Below are 17617 nucleotides of genomic sequence, written 5' to 3'. Positions count from 1 at the left end.
CAAGCTCTCGGTATACCCAGGGTCCCGACCTGTACAACAGAGAAGACGCAAGCTCGGCCCAAAACGAGCCCTAGTAATAGAAGAACAAGTACGAGCGCTCCTAGAAGCCGGCTTCATCAGAGAAGTCAAATACCCAACATGGCTAGCTAATGTAGTGCTAGTCAAAAAACAAAATGGCAAATGGAGAATGTGTGTCGACTATACTGATTTAAATAAGGCATGTCCCAAGGACCCTTATCCACTACCAAGTATCGATACCCTAGTAGACTCCAGCTCGGGATATCAATACTTATCGTTCATGGATGCCTACTTGGGGTATAACCAAATCCCGATGTACGAGCCAGACCAGGAGAAGACATCATTCATCACACCCAGAGCCAACTTCTGCTATGTGGTCATGCCATTTGGATTGAAAAATACAGGGGCCACATATCAGAGGCTGATGAATAAGGTGTTCGCTCCCCACCTTGGCAGCTTAATGGAGGTCTACGTCGATGACATGCTAGTAAAAACCAAGGCAGAAGCCAACCTCTTGTCAGACCTCTCTCAAGTATTTGACACCATAAGGTTACACGGGATGAGGCTAAATCCCGCAAAGTGTACCTTCGCGGTGGAGGCTGGAAAGTTTTTAGGGTTCATGCTGACACAAAGGGGGATCGAAGCAAATCCCGATAAGTGTAGAGCCATCCTGGAAATGAAAAGCCCGACTTGCTTAAGAGAGGTCCAGCAGCTAAACGGCCGACTTGCAGCCCTCTCCAGGTTCTTGGCAGGGTCAGCACTAAAATCCCTTCCATTGTTCTCCTTACTGAGAAAGGGATGTCAGTTCGAATGGACTCCTGAATGTGAAGAGGCGTTCCAAGAGTTCAAAAGATTCTTGAGTCAACCTCCGATTCTGACCCGACCTACAGCTGGAGAAGACCTCGTCCTATACTTATCTGTAGCAGACAAGGCTGTCGCGTCAGCCCTAATAAGAGAAGACGAGGTCGGTCAGCATCCGGTGTATTTCATCAGCAAAGTTCTACAAGGCCCCGAGCTAAGGTACCACAAACTAGAGAAGTTTGCCTATTCCTTAGTGGTAGCCTCACGAAGGCTACGGCCTTACTTTCAAGCTCATACAATAAGAGTCCGCACGAACCAGCCATGAAGCAAATCCTCCAAAAGACGGATGTTGCAGGGAGAATGGTTCAATGGGCAATAGAGCTCTCCGAGTTCGACTTGAGGTATGAAACTCGGACGGCCATTAAAGCCCAATACCTTACCGACTTCGTAGCAGAATACGCAGGAGATCAAGAGGAAAAACCAACGACATGGGAACTCTATGTAGATGGATCCTCAAATAAGACAGGGAGCGGTGCAGGCATAATATTAGTGGACGAAAGGGGAACCCAAATAGAGGTTTCCCTCAAATTTGAATTCCCAGCCTCAAATAACCAGGCAGAATATGAAGCCCTAATTGCCGGGTTGAAGCTGGCAGAGGAAGTCGGTGCCACAAAAGTGATGGTATATAGCGACTCCCAGGTGGTGACCTCCCAGATAAATGGAGAGTATCAGGCAAAAAACCTAAACATGAAAAGGTACTTGGAAAAAACTCTGGAGCATCTTGAGCGCTTTGCGGAAACCGAGATCAAACATATAACTCGGAATTTAAATAGCAGAGCAGACGCCCTATCCAAGTTAGCAAGTACCAAGCCAGGAGGGAATAACAGAAGCCTGATCCAGGAAACTCTCCAGGAACCTTCCGTGGAAAAAACAGTAGAAAAGCAAATGGTCCTTGAGGTAACCGGATTAAACCTCGGATGGATGAACCCCTTGGTCGAATACATGAAATTCGACATCCTCCCCAAGGAGGAAAAAGAGGCTAAGAAAATCCGGAGAGAAGCACAACACTACACTCTGGTGAAAAATATTCTCTATAGAAGAGGAATATCAACACCATTGTTAAAGTGCGTACCGACCTCGAGAACCATGGAGGTATTAGAGGAGGTTCACAGTGGGATCTGCGAAAATCATCTCGGAGCAAGGTCACTAGCCAGGAAAGTAATCCGAGCTGGATTCTATTGGCCAACCTTGCAGAAAGATGCTTCGGAATTTGTGAAAAAATCTCAACCATGCCAAATGCATGCAAACTTCCACGTGGCTCCCCCCGAGGAGCTAATTAGTATAACTTCTCCATGGCCCTTTGCAAAATGGGGAATGGACTTGTTAGGCCCTTTTCCCCAAGCGCCAGGACAAGTCAAATATCTGATCGTGGGAATAGACTATTTCACAAAGTGGATAGAAGCAGAGCCATTGGCTACCATCACAGCCCAAAGAAGTCGGAGGTTCCTCTACAAGAATATCATCACCAGATATGGGATACCATATTCCATCACTACAGACAATGGAACCCAGTTCACCGACTCTACCTTCAGAAGCCTGGTGGCCAGTATGAAGATTGAACACCAGTTCACCTTGGTGGAGCACCCGCAAGCAAATGGACAAGCCGAGGCAGCCAACAAAGTCATACTGGCAGGATTAAAGAAAAGGTTACAAGATGCAAAAGGAGCCTGGACTGAGGAGCTCCCACAAGTGTTATGGGCTTACAGGACAACGCCCCAATCCACCACGGGAGAAACGCCCTTCCGACTAGTCTATGGTGTAGAAGCCATGATACCAATAGAAATCAGTGAACAAAGTCCAAGGGTGATTCTCCACGATGAGATAGGAAACGTACAGGGGCACAAAGAGGAGCTCGATTTGCTCCCCGAAGTCCGAGAAGAAGCCAGGATAAGAGAAGCAGCCCGGAAGCAAAGGATGACTACAAGGTACAATAAAAAAGTCATCCGAAGGAGCTTCGTCTCAAACGATTTGATCTTGATCAGAAATGACATTGGGGTCAATAAATCGGGGGAAGGAAAGCTCGCCGCCAATTGGAAGGGACCCTACAAAGTTAGCGAGGTCTTAGGAAAAGGTTATTATAAAGTGATCGACCTGAATGGCACCGAGTTACCAAGGTCGTGGCATGCTTGTAATATGAAAAGGTACTACAGTTAAAAACGAACTCTACTCCCTGATGTACTCTTTTCCCAACTTCACGATTTTTTCCCGAAAGTTAAAGGGTTTTTTTCTGGAGAAGGGTTTTTAACGAGGCATCATAGTAGAGGCTAAGGGAAAATAGGCTGTCAAAAACCCTTAGTAGCAAGAAGGTACCTCCCCAATAAATAAAGATCTTTTTCAATATCTCTTATAAATTCCTTTTTGTTTTTCAAGTCTTTCTACGAAACGCGCCGACTTAAGCTCGACAAAACGTGAAAATTTCATGAACCGACCTAGATGGTCGTCAGGATAAAACGACGAGGTACAAGTCGGTGTAAAGAGGTTATGAAAGTTGATCGTAAAAAACTCGGAAACATTCCGACTCATAAGTCGAAATAAAGAACCGAGTAGAAAAGAAAACGAATCGCAAAAATAACCTAAGTCATAAGAACTCAATAAAACAAAATTGAGTACGAGGAATAACAAAAAAGAGATTGAAAAACCTAGTAAAAGCTTAAAAGCCGTCCTAAAACCCTTAAAGCAAAAAGGTTCAGACAAGCCAAGGGAAAGGTTTTCAGAAAAGATCAAGGGGTCTTCGAAAAATCAAAATCAGAAAAGCACGCACGCATAAGGTAACCTAAACCCTTATCCAAAAAAAAAAAAGAGGTATCTATTTCGTTAACTTAAACCCTTATCCAAAAAAAGGGGTATTTATTTTGTTAACTTAAACCCTTATCAAAAAGGGTATTTTTTTAAAATGTTTTGTTTACGGCCTTAAAAGGCCAGAAGAAATTGTTCAACAAACTCCACCACCAACAAACAAATATAAAAAGTTTAAAAAGGGGGGACCCACAGGCCGGGCCCCCATATAGCCAATAAAATTATTTTTGCAGAGGAGTAGACAGATCACCACCAGGACCAGGAGGAGTAGTCGGAGCAGCTTCAGGGCCAGGGAGAGAAGTATCCATAGGGGTCGGGGATGAGGAACCTTGGGGCTTTGAAGAACTCGGAGCATCCTTCGAATAAGGAGGGGACTCAATGATTCTTTGCCCCCGAGTCTTCAACTCTGACTCGGAGACAACCTGAGGAACTGGGGGATAAACAATGGCCCCATCAATCACAACCTGTCGGGATCTAAGGGAGAAAGATCCAAGTCGGGGGCAATGACCCCAACCTGCTCCTTAAATACCCTCCAAGCCTCCTCAGATCCCTCAGCAATGGAGTCCTCCAACTCGGTGTAGGCAGCCCGAGCATTCAGCAAATCTTTTCTAACCCCCACAAGGTCCTCGAACAAGCTCTGGTAACTCTCCTGGGCAGTCTTCCTCAGGCCCACCTCCATGTTGCACTGGGCCTGCAGCTTGCTCTCCTTCTCCCGAAGGCTATCTCTCTCCTCCCTCAATTTGGTAACTTCCTTCTTCATCTCCCTCTCATGCTCCTGATATATGAGAAGCCTTCCCTCTAGCTCTTCAACCTTCGAGGTTGAACCCAAAGAACTAAGAGGGGCCTTCTCAAAGATATCTAAGAGCTTGGTACAGACCCCCGCCGCCCTGATACTCTCCTCAGCCAGAGAGGTAAGGTGGTTCCGGACAGAAACATCATCCATACCTATACGAGTATGGGGATAGATGTATTTCCGGATGAATGCAGGAGCATCAATTTTAACCTTACCCTCCAAGAAAGAGCCAGGCTCCAAAGCCTTGCGCTTCTTCCTCTCTGGCTCAGGAGAAGGTCGGGGAGAGGGGGCGGCTGAGAAACAGATGAAGAGGAAATCACAATGGGTTCTGATGGAGTCCCCAAATTTCGGGGAGGAGGGGGAGGAGGAGAGATAACCGCCCTGGCACCACCAGTCCTGGCCCGGGACCTCGCTTTAGCTTCCTGCACCCTTTGGTAAGACTCACTCGAATTCCTCTTCGCCATCTCTGTAAAAGCAAGTAACAGCCAATAGATTAGACAAGTCGGAAAAACAAGTCAGACATGTCAGAAATCTAATAAACAAATAAAAGCCACCTAGTTGTGCTTGGACAAAGGTCGGAGACCCTTGGAGAAACTTTTTAGTGTCCAAATATGGGGCCCTACCCCACACTTCTTGGAGGAACCCCACAATGGCTGCCTCCACTTCACCCAGGTCATCCAGGCCATATTTCTCACAGGGGGAGGCCTCCAGCCAATATAGAGGAAAGCGAGGAGAAGAGTTATCATCCAGGAAAAAGGGGTGGTGACCCTCTACAGCTTGCACTTCGAAAAAGTAATTTTTGAAATCATGAAAAGATTCATCAAAAAGGGTGAAAACCCTCCGATCTTGGATAGCTCGAAAGGACACCCATTGTTGTTTATTATTTTGCCCACTAAAGGGCTTGGTCATATGGAAGAGATAGAAAAAAAATCCTCAAAGAAGTCGAAAATTCCAGGGCATGGCTGATGAACTGGTAAATTTTCAGAAAACCCCAAGAGTTGGGGGTGAAGCTGAGTAGGGGCAACTCGGCAGTGGCGTAAAACATCAATTTCAAAGTCAGAAAATGGAAGAAAAATACCCAAACGGGTAATCATGCTCTCGTACATTAAGAAGAAATGAGGAGCCGCCTCAGTGGCCCTCCCAAAACACACCCGGTCCTCCGGACCCGGGGCCACTAACTCATATTTCGGCTCATCCTCCTCAGACGTACAAAGCCGGTGATGAGTGCGAAGGTGGGTGATAAATTCGGCATCAACCAAAGGTTCCTCTCCAAATACAGTGACATCGACCCATTGAGCAAGAATGTCTACAAAGGCCATTATTTTTTCCTAAAAGGTGAGAAAAACCTACAAATAAAAAAGAAAAAGAAAAATAAAAAACATGGTCTCTAAAGGGAATACGGAGTCAGAACCTACAAACCAACTTCTCTCTAAGCATGCAAGCCAGAAGCATTTTTTCGTAGAAAAGAGGAGAAAGGACTAACCTTTGTCTGGGTATGAAGGAAAGGAAGATGAAAGCCTTCAAACAGAGGTTGCACCACGAGCAAGTACAGTAGAAGAGAAAATTTTAAATCGCAGAAACGAAACAACGAAGGAGAGGGAAAGTATTTATAAACATCCTAGGGGCATAATAGTAAAAGCAGAGCAGTCATTAATAAGAATGCACCGTTACCAAAGCCATCAATCCCTACGCAAATCCCTAACAGACGCGACCCTTGATTAGACGTAACTGTAAGAACCAAAAGGTCACGAAAAGTCACGTCGGTTACATACCATCACGTCGGTCCTCCAAAAAGTCGGCTACGACCCCGAGTAGAATACCCGAACCCAAATCTTGAAGGGAAATTGGGCTCAAGTAGGGGCACTGTTCATACCCTGGCCCAACGCTAAGGCCCAGGATCCAAGTAAAAAGGCCCAACCCAAAAGGGTTGAGCCTTTCATTACACCAACCAGATACCACGAAGTCGGCTATCTTCACGACTTGCTCTAAAGAAGTCGGTACGAGGACTAGCTGGCAGATAAACCCTCCCTCAAGAGGATAACTGCCCCTAGAATCTCTCTAACCACTTCTAGGAGCCATATCTCAACCTCCCTAAGATAAAGGGACGGTTATTCCCCTTGAAAGGCGGAACTACTTCAACGGTGGTTATGGGTTTATCCCTATAAATACACTGACACCTCTCAGGTATCTCTAAGAAGCCCAATACTCTCTAGACCTGTTTTGCTCCCTTTGCTGACTTTGGCATCAGAATGTCTTTGCAGGTACCACCCCCCTCTTTTCTTACGAACAAGTCGGACGGAGCCAGTGGATCGTCAACCCACTTGCAGGCCTCCTCTTTCATACGTTTGGGCCAACCAATACCATCTAGCCCATTAATCTCCGGTTACCCATCGTAACAAAAATCATCCTAACCTTTAGCACAAACTATTCATCAACATCACACAAAAATTACAAAAACACAAGAAATTAATAGGCATGACACTACATTAAGCTAACCAAAACACAGAAATACTAATTTTCATAGTCAACAAATTTCATCAGCTCATTGCTAAATGAAAATCACATAAAAATAAAAAACACTATAACTAAGTCTATTTATCACCAAATATATAGTATAAGAACTAACAATATCAACCACAGAATCACATAAGAAAATTAGCATAACAAAATAAATAGCAAAGGAGTTAATTCAATTGAGCACCAAAATGTGTTTTAAATAACACCGAAACTCTCATTATTAAGCGTAACATAAATAAATTGATCGAAAAAATAATTTAAAATTCTTCAATTCCATTCAAATTCAAATCAATAATTTTAAATACTAATTTACACACAAAAAAACGTAAAAACTAACTTTTTAAATTCGCACATGAGCATTAACTACACATGAAATATGGTGATTAAAAGAACAAATCAAACCTTATTGATTTAATTTGATTTAGAATAATAGTTTAATTCACCTTGATTCAATTGATTTAAACTTGCATCATATATTATTTTTCAATACAAATTCTGATTTTACTACTTTATTTTACGAAAACTAAAATCACCATGAAATAATTAAAATTTTGAATAAAAACGAATTCAAATCTAACAACATTGACCGCAAAGAGAAAAAATCTGTAAATAAAAAAAAATCATAAAAAGTACAGAGAAATTAAGAATAAAACGAAAACAAAATAAAAAATCGTTTATATTAAACTCAGTTATATAGATTTCGTTTAGCTTAGAGATAAGTGACCTATGAATATAAAATAGGTTATTCTAATTTAGTTGGTTTTGTTTATAAATTTTGTTTGATTGTATAGCTTTTTCGTATAAGTAATTTAAATTATTATTTTGACACCAAACAAAAAGAAAAAATCCTAATTTAGTTAATTATCGTTGGATGAATTAGGTAAGAAATATATTTCATATCTACCAATTGTATCTTTTATTTCTTCTATAAAAAGAATGCACATAATCACTTAATTTTACAGTAGTTCTCTGTATGTTTTTTTATGTATATTCTTCGCTAAAGATTTTTTTTGTTCATATAATATATGTTGTTGGTTGTGATTATTATATATTGTATTTATATGATTTTTTTTTGTTTTTGTTTTTTATTTTTATTGTATTTCTTACTGTACTTTATTTTTGTTTTTATTATATACTAATTATAAGTAACAAAAGAGTCATAAATAATAAAAAATTATAGTCCAAAATGATTTTTTATACTTTTTTTTATATTATTTTTTATGTACTAATTTTGTATAAGATATTATTTTTTAGAGTAAAGTATCGTTTTTGTCCTCAACGTTTGGGGTAAGTCCTATTTGTGTCCCTAACGTTTAAATCATCCTATTTGTATCTCTAACGTTTATAAAAGTGATTCAATATTATCCTACTATCAATTATACTAACAAATTATATTATATTTTTCAATTATTCTCACTATTCATTCTCAATTATATCACACTTGGATGTGTTCGATTTTAATATTATACCCACTATTTGTGTTTAAATTCAATTATGTCCCCTAAAAAAGTGAATTATGTAAATATTGTAGAAATTAGTTTCAACTTTTGATGAGCTATTTTTCAGAGTGGATCATCGATTCTATTCCAAACATTTGTATTCTAACTTGAGATTTTTAAAACTCAAACTAAAGCGTTTATGATATGTAATTGACGGCATGATAACATTGAATCACTTTTACAAACGTTGGGGATACAAATAGGACGATTTAAACGTTAGGGACACAAATATGATTTACCCCAAACGTTGGGGATAAAAACGATACTTTACTCTATTTTTTATGTATTTTATTAGTGTTTTATCTTTTAATTTAATATTTATTAGTGTTTTTATGTATTAAAATATATTTTGTTAATTTTTATATGTTACTTTAATTTAGTAAATAAATATTAATTTTATTATAAAATAAATTAATAAGATTTATTCAAATATCTAAAGTAAAATAATAGAATAATATAAAAAATTATTTTAATTGATGTCTCTTTTAGTAATTTTTTATTTAAAAGTGATTTTGAATAGTATAATCCAAACAACATTTATTTCACTATAATCTATTTTGATATAAAGATTGTCAAACATAAATCACATTAACACACTTATTTTTCATAAAAATCAAGTTTGCAAAATCAATTCTATACAAACTCCTGTTTATAAACTGTAATCCAAATACACACTTAGTGTTTCTTAGGCAACTCTAATCCTGATGAGTTTCTATATAAAAGCATACGTATTTCCCATTGAAATATATATACACCAGCGAGTTCAGTTCAGGAGGTCATAATCTTGATATTTCGTTCATTATTATTCGAATTGTAGTATTGTATGCCTAAGACCCTCAGGTAATAATCTCCTAATGAAAGTTTCCCAATAGTCATTATCCTCAATTAGTTTATGTCAAATAAAATATATATTAACTGAGAGTATCCATGGGGATGTAGCTCAGATGGTAGAGCGCTCGCTTAGCATGCGAGAGGTACGGGGATCGATACCCCGCATCTCCATTTCTTTCAATTTTACACCTGTCTCCTTTCTTCTTTTTACTTTTTCTTTTCTCCCTCTTAGCGTTTTACAGACTAAATTTGGGGCCATAATAGGTCTGATCAGAGTGAAAGGGTCCAGCTAACCCATCTTTTGGGTCCACAAATATGTAACCCACTGATAATTAAGTGGATAACATACAAAATATAGGTCCGGTCCGGGCACCACTATCATAATAATTGTGTGAATAACAATAAGTGAATGGTTCTCTAAAATACAAATCACAACTGAACTGTTTCAATGGGCAATGGCAGCCACGACCAAACAATAAATAGACACCTACGGCTATGGTGCTCTTTACCCTACACTTAGCATTTTCCCTCTCCTTTTTATATCACATCGCACACCACGACACCCCACCCGTCCCGTCATAATCACTCTCCAAATTTCTCCATTTCCTAATACAAATAAACATATCACAATTTTTTTTGCTTTCTTTTTATTTTTTCTTCTAAAAAAAATCACCTCCAGTCCTCCACTCGGCCACTCCCCCGTCGCAACAAGTGAAAAGAAAATGGAGTTTACTGAGCTATAATTAAGCTTTACTTAATTTTTCAAGTGATTAAGGTTTTTAACCCTGCTCTCGTATTTATATCAAATCATTATAAGATTAAATTAGATAAAAGAAATGATTAATTTGCATTTATTGTATAAGTATTTATACATGTTAATATGGAATTTGATATTGTACGTCCATGATCCGTCCTTCCTGATCCGGGGATGAACTGATGAAGTGTACATTAGTCTACTTTCCTACCATCTAGTTTTGCTTAATTTCTTTCAACAAGATTGAATTTGAATAAGTAAAGAGTTGGTGTACATGTGCATTGAAAATTTTTTTTCCTTTCTTTCTTAATCTGGACAAAAATTATTGCATCGTGTTCTCAATAATTGTAGTATATATGGAATAGGAAGGAAATGGCAATTGTACACAGAGCTAAAGGAAACACCTAAGCTAGGGTACGTGGTGTCGTATTCTCTCGAGAAGGACCCATCAACATTATTTCCCTCAATTATAATTTACAACTTTTATTTTCTAATAGCTCATTGGTCCTTGACTCCTTGTCGCTCTTTTTGGGTTTTTTCCTCCTCAATTTTTTATTTTTTTATTTTCTTGAATGATTGATTCATATATATACTTAAAACGAATTATAAATATTGGAATTTGTGAAATAAGGTTGGAGATGATGCTAAAGATGCTTAAGATACCATCACGTCAGTTCTATGATGATAATTAGAAGTACTTGAAAAGATTTTAATGTATAAATGAGCAAAAATTAAAGCATGTTTGCTAGAAATAAAATTGAAAAATATTCGAGTTTAATAGAGTATTTATAAAAGAAAGTGACGACCACTTACTTGTGTATAGATAATGAATGGTTTATTCTCTTGCAATAACATGGAAAATTAACCTACATTATTGAGATATTCCCATGTGGATAATAATTGTAGTGGAGGGAATAATTAGGGGTGATCATCCGTATATCCGCGGTATTTATTCGAATTCGATCCGAAAATTGCGGATATAGATCCGATCTGCAAGGCTATCGGATCGGATCGGATCAGATCCACACACTAATCAGATCAGATTGCGGATTTTGTGTAGATATTCGTATATCCGATCCGCATACCTGCGTATCCGCAAAAATAAAGAAATAAATAAATAAATATTCTTTTTATATTTTATTTCAACTAATAATTATCATATATGTTGTATTATTTTAATTTATTATTTAATAAATATATGTTTAATATTATTTTAAAAGTAAACATATTTAAAAGAATAGAAAAAATGAATTTTATTGATATATTTTTTAATAAAAATAAGCTTTTTAAAATATTTTTGTATTTTGCGGATATATCTGTTATCCGATCCGCAAATGTTCGGATTGGATCGGATCGAATCATATCCAAACTTAAAAAGTGCAGATGAGATTCAATAATTTTAGTGCAAATCGGATCGAAATTTTGGTCATATCTAATCCGATCCGATCCGATTCACGTTCACTCCAGGAATAATGACTTGCTTTCTAAATCGGGTTAGACACATACATCGAGTACCCATGTTAGTCCGTGTGTCTTTTTGGCCTAATCTCCTTATTGGGCCCATTGAGGGGGAGCTCGTTTATTTTGAGTTATGTCTAATTATTTTTGGGCTACAAAATATATATATAATTTTGGGAAGGCGAGTGGCGACACAAATATCATTGTCATTTTCTGTTTACCATTTTTTTTTCGGGGGTCAGATGGAGTGGCAGCTGTTTACCCGTTCTTTTTGGTGACTAGCTGTTTACCCGTTTAATTGACATAATTAAGTACCAATTAATTCATCTGATGATAGCCCATCCATTTTTTGAGTCTTGATGATAGCCTATCCATAAGAAGCAGAAGGGCACATTTTGGGCTTAAGCCATACAAAACACAATTTGGGCTTGGCCTACTTTAGCAATTCTCTTCGAAAAGAAAGAACCAAAAAAGAAATAGGTCATTTTTTCTTAACAAAGGTTGAAGGCTTAACCAACTTGGGCTCACTCGTCCGCTTAAACAAGTCTCAGGAGTTCGAATTCCGCCTTGTCTATGCAGTGACCCATTGGCCAGCAACAAACTCTTAAATGGATCTCAGATCCGTGCCGGATTAGTTCTTTGCCCTCTAATGAAGATAGTGTTCTGATAAGTATGTCGCATGTGAATTGTGAGTGTTAGATGATGTCATGATGATCCTATGAGAGCAAGCAATCTCATTGCTTTATAAGTAGCGGTGGGTGGAAAAGTAGTTAAGTTGCATTCAATCAAGTCAAGTCATATAACAAATATCAGAAAGCAGACAATAACAACTTGAAGGAGTTTTTGCTCAGCTATTTCAAATTGCCTAGAGAAATTGTTTTCAGTTGTATTGTATATCTCAAGTCCCATGCATGTAATTTTTAAACATTTGGTACATTTATAATCTTATTTCTGTATGTAATTATAAACGTTATATAGTGAGAATATGTTGCTTTGTGTAATTTACACTTAAAAGTGGAATTGAGGTGAGGAGATGGTGAATGAGAGAATCTAGAAGCTGACATAGTTGTTGTCAATCATCCACTTGAGGCTCCAATTGTTAGAGTCACATTTGTAGGACCAATAAGCCCATCCAAATGTGGCACGAGAATATACATCCACTTGGGCCTTTAGAAACTGTCGGTGATCTTCCTTTGAGGCATCATGCACACTCCAATCCCCACTCCACTCCCCTGCCAAATGAAACTAGTATGTCAAAATAACAACATTTACAATGATCCAATAAATTAAAAGAGGACTCTTACCAACAAAGATGAGGGGTCCATTGGATGCAGTGAGAGAGCTAAGATCAGAGGCTCTTTGATTTCTAATATAATCTATATTCTGTTTGACATTCATGCTGTTGAATTTGGGATCAAACAGGTTGTAATAGTGCACATCAATGACTACTCTATTGAAACCTCCGGCAAAGGAAAGAAGAGATTTTGAATCTCTATCAAGAGGGTTAGACATGATGACATAAGCAGTGGAAGTGTGTTTCCGTACGACATCATAGCCTGCTTGGTAATACTTCTTTAAGGTTCCGAGATCCATCCTTCGAGGCTCATTCATCAACTCTATTGCTGCTAGATTTGGTCTATCTCCATACCTGCATGCACACCACAAGTAAGACCAATTGAATGCAACAAAATGCATGGACATTTATGTAATTTAGACCTTTGAGCTAGGAAGTCTATGGTAGCCAGAGTGTGAGGTATGTATGAATCTCCCCATTCCTGGTATCCATCTCTGGTGGCACTATGGGGGTTACCATTTTGTGAACCTGGACATGCATGCAGATCCACGATTACCTTCATCCCATACTTTCTGCAATCACATTAACACAAGCATCATTGTCATTGATGATAGTGAGAATTGAATTGAATTGAATTTGTCTTACTGTGCCCATGTGAAGGCCTTGTCTAATATCTTCGATGACCCCCCTACAAATGGCTTTGGTGGTGTTGGATCTTGAGCTATCCACCACCCTACGGGAACTCTCACAGCATTTACCCCATTCTCTGACATGAACTTGAAATCATCTTCTGTGATATACGTATTCCAGTGATCCTGCATAGCTCCATCAAAATCAATTAGAGAGTAGAAAGTCCTTGTTATGAGTTGTTAATGAAACATATGTTTATTATACCCTCATGATTTGAGGAGCTTTCTCAGGACCATAGCCATTTGTAATTTGGTATTCCCCTCTTATCGTGCTCTCTGTCAAAATTATCATTTTGAACACAGACGGATCACTATCCTCCCAACTTGACCCTTCATAATCTGCACTTACCTTAGTCTCCGATGTAGCCTACATAGAGTAATACTATTATTACATTACATTACATACATTATATTATACAACATTAACACTTAACATGATCACCTACCTGTAAAAAGAGGCCATTTGGTGCTCTAATGCGAACCCTGTTTGGGTCACCATCATTCCTCACAATCTGAAATGTTTCCATGCTGCTGCTTGCTGAATCCGAATTTGCCACTACATTGTTTCCTCCTTCACCTTCACTCTCCAATCCCATAAATTGCTTGTTGGCCACTCTAAAGTTGAAGAATGTTTCATTCACTCTCCACAACTTTGTTGACAATTGTACACACAAAAATATCAATTTATTTTTTATAAAAATAATAATATAAATACCTATGTTGCTGCCTAGAAACTAAAAAAAACATTGTATCCAGTAAATTAAACTAACCCTGAAAGTCTCCCACCCCCTGGCGGTGGTGCGGTTGGCAACTACAATGCTTCCTCCTCCATGTTCTGCACTGAGATACGTCTGCAGCTTGGTTGACATGAACTGCACTTGAGTTCCATCCTGAAATTTTCCATATTATTGCTAATCTTGTAACGGAAGAAAATGATAAACAGGACGTGATACATTTCAAATCAACAACATACTAAAAGATCTTTATTGGGAATCCCATCAAAGAGAGAAGGTTTCATCCATCCTTCAATAAGGAGCCAATTTCCAAGGTTCACAGCTCTAAGCGTCAAAGAGGAACTACTGTTTCCAGATTCTTCAGCAACAGCAACATAGTGACAGAGGGCAACCACAAGGCTCAAGAAGAAGAATCGGTTGTTCATTTTACTCCACTATTGCTTGTGTTTGTGTGTGTGGAGTGAGCGTTACCCACGAGGATATAGCATATAAATAATAATGGTTTCACTGTTTAGAGACATCTCTGCAAAAGTGCGTGCTTGGTTAATTAATTATTATCTTGGTGTACATGAGACTATTATACTTGAAACCTAGCTGGGTGCATTGCTACTTTTATGTAGTGGCTGATCATCTTCTTCTATTTCTACATTAATTGTCCTACGTATACTGGAGTATGCTGAAAATGCCACATCACCGGAAATTATTTTTCATGTCTTTTTGCAACACAAGATTCCAAGCAATGATCGTCCGCATTTAATTAATTGTAATATGCATGACACCCACTATATTATTTTGGATTTTGATGTGATATAACTACACTTTTTATACTTAGATCATATATTCAAATTAAGATTACTATTTTCTTAGTAAAGCCTGGGTTGTTGAAAAGTATTGTTCGACTCTCGGGTACTTTATACCGAGAACATGAATTACTCATTAAATATCATTTACAAAGAAAACGTAGTCACTAAGCGATACGTCCATAGGGTATTTAAACTATTTATTATAAAAGAGAATAAAATAAACTAAATATATGCGATTGATCATTGAATGATGACTATGACTCCATGAGTGCTTAGCGTGCAGCTTCTTGCAGGCAACAGCTTATACGAAGGATTGATTCTAGAAATAACTTTCTTTCTAAAGACAAAACAGGTAGCTCTCATGAGTCATGACTCTCAACCCCTACCACTTTATTATGTATGCGTCATTCTCATACATTACATTCCCATAAAAAGTCTTGGCTCAATTATGCCAAAGTAGAAAGAGTTTCGTTAAAATATGCTTTTACAGTAATGCTAAACAATAGCTATATATACTCAGTTCTTTAAATTTTTGTGAGATATATTATATCAAAAGCCCTTTGAATATATCTCTAGGTATAAAAACAAATCGTACATAATTAAATTCTAATATAGTACTTTAAAATTTTTTACTATGAGGCGGAATATTTTCTTTAGTTTTAGTTGTGTAATGTAAAACTTTCTGTTTAGATTAAAACAGCAACACGCTCTTCACACTGAATCTCTCATACAAGAATGTGTAATACCGTAATGGCTATAATTAATCAAGTAAAACTGGAAATAGAAAAGTGTCAATGCAAACATATATGATACTTTACTTGCTTGTTTCTTAATCCAATAAGTGATTCCTAATGCCATTAACAGAGTAATAGAGTAGGCAGGGGTTAGCCATAGCATCCTTGGCAGATACAACCGCTGTTTGTTGCTATGTCTTAATCAATTTGACTTCTCATTAAAAGACAGATTACTACTACCTACTGTATATGCCAGCTTAAAGTGCAAATGAGTAGGACTAGGGACCAAAACTGTTTCATATTGGACAGGGCTTTTATTTGATCAGGGCTTTTATTGTTTCGGCTAGCACGCGTTGATCTGTAAATATTCTAGGCCTAAGAATTAGGAGTCATAAAGGCCCAACACCAGAACTAGCTGACATTCTATATTTGGGCCTTATTAAGGGAGATGTGTTATAAGCCCAATAGAGGTTATATGAGTTAGTGCTAGCCCACATAGGCCTTATATAAATTGCTTAAAACACGTATACATAAGATTGCCATTTCGGCCTAAGGGCCTCTTTTTTACCAAAAACAAAAACTGCCATTTGCCTGCATTTCGAAGCTAGGTCTAATGACATTTATATATGCCTTATTTGATTAGGTAGTAGTTATATAAAAGTATAAAACCCATGGGGAGGAGAAGGTATGTGTATGTTAGGATATAACTTGACAAAAAAGATATCATAATATTATTATTTAAAAAAAAAAAAAGTAAATTATTAATGTGAACAAGGTTGTTCAATTACTTTTGAGGACTAAAGCTAAACAGAGAGAATTGGAAGCATGTGAAGGAGGGAAGTCAACTGTGGCATAAAAGTAACTCGAGTTAAATTGCAGATATCGATTATGGAATCATGTGAAGCTGGGAGTAGAGAAAGTTGACAATATTGCATTATGTATTTCCAGAAGTGGGAAATATTGTGGGGGCATCGAGGGAATGGTGCAGATAAAGCTGGTTCCTCCATTAAGGAAGAGAGTAGGCTCTATAGCATAGGATGGGACAAGAGGAGGGGAGACGAGGTCCCCCTAGGCCCCTACTCAGCTCTTAAGTAATCCTCTGCTTTCTACTGTGTTCACTGCACTAGGATGTTCTAATATCATATTTAAAAATATAATGATACTAATATACCAAGTGTTAACGAACTGTTTAAGATGAGACTGTATTGACCCGTGGGGAACAGCCCCTGGATACTGGATAGAGAGAATTCAGAGAAGACAAACTTGTGACCAGTATCTGATTCTGCAAGCAATCTCAGGCAAAGGTCACTTCTGTCTCAACCCTCTATTCAATCAATAACACATGGAATGAGTTGATTAATAATTTAATAAGAGAGTGATATGTAATACGTGATGTGTTTCGCTTTCTAAAAGGAATCCTGGTTTTGCGCTTGTTTTAAGGTCCACTGTACTCTGCTTGCCATGCAATGCAACAAGTGTGTTTCCTTTTCTCCATATTAATTTCTCTTGTGGTGCTGTATGTCGTTATAGGAAGATGGAAGTTGGTTCAGAAAGGGAAAGATTATGGAGGAGCAAGAGAGAGACGAGCCCTGAGCGTGTAAAAACGTGGAGGTTGAAGGGTCCCGGTCCCGGTCCCAGTCCTCGTTGTTCAGGTAGCAGGAAGGTTCAAGTTGTTTACTACCTCTCCCGAAACGGGCTCTTAGAGCATCCACACTTGATGGAACTTACCCTTCTGCCCTCGCAACTACCTCTTCGCTTGAAGCACGTGTTTGATCGCCTCATGGCTCTCAGAGGTACTGCCATGCCCTTGCAATACTCATGGTCTAGTAAAAGGAA

The 17617-nt window shown here is 38.3% G+C and overlaps 1 protein-coding gene and 1 non-coding gene across 2 annotated transcripts; one reads left to right on the top strand and one right to left on the bottom strand.

Annotated features, from left to right (window-relative positions):
* On the top strand, positions 9414 to 9486 carry TRNAA-AGC. Its single transcript has one exon. It is a non-coding gene; the product is annotated as a tRNA-Ala (tRNA).
* Positions 12352 to 14916, bottom strand: LOC107631109 (glucan 1,3-beta-glucosidase A). The gene is made up of 8 exons (XM_016334438.2): positions 14484 to 14916; positions 14281 to 14400; positions 13957 to 14160; positions 13716 to 13877; positions 13467 to 13636; positions 13244 to 13393; positions 12832 to 13175; positions 12352 to 12759 (listed from the first exon to the last, which is right to left on the bottom strand). Exons 1-8 carry the CDS (start codon positions 14667 to 14669, stop codon positions 12578 to 12580), a joined length of 1518 nt encoding a protein of 505 aa, XP_016189924.1. The 5' UTR covers positions 14670 to 14916; the 3' UTR covers positions 12352 to 12577.

This window comes from Arachis ipaensis, chromosome B03 (assembly GCF_000816755.2).
Source record: "Arachis ipaensis cultivar K30076 chromosome B03, Araip1.1, whole genome shotgun sequence".
In the NCBI taxonomy this organism is placed as follows: domain Eukaryota; kingdom Viridiplantae; phylum Streptophyta; class Magnoliopsida; order Fabales; family Fabaceae; genus Arachis; species Arachis ipaensis.
Note: the sequence above shows the minus strand (reverse complement) of the source record. Positions and strands in the feature narration are given on the sequence as shown.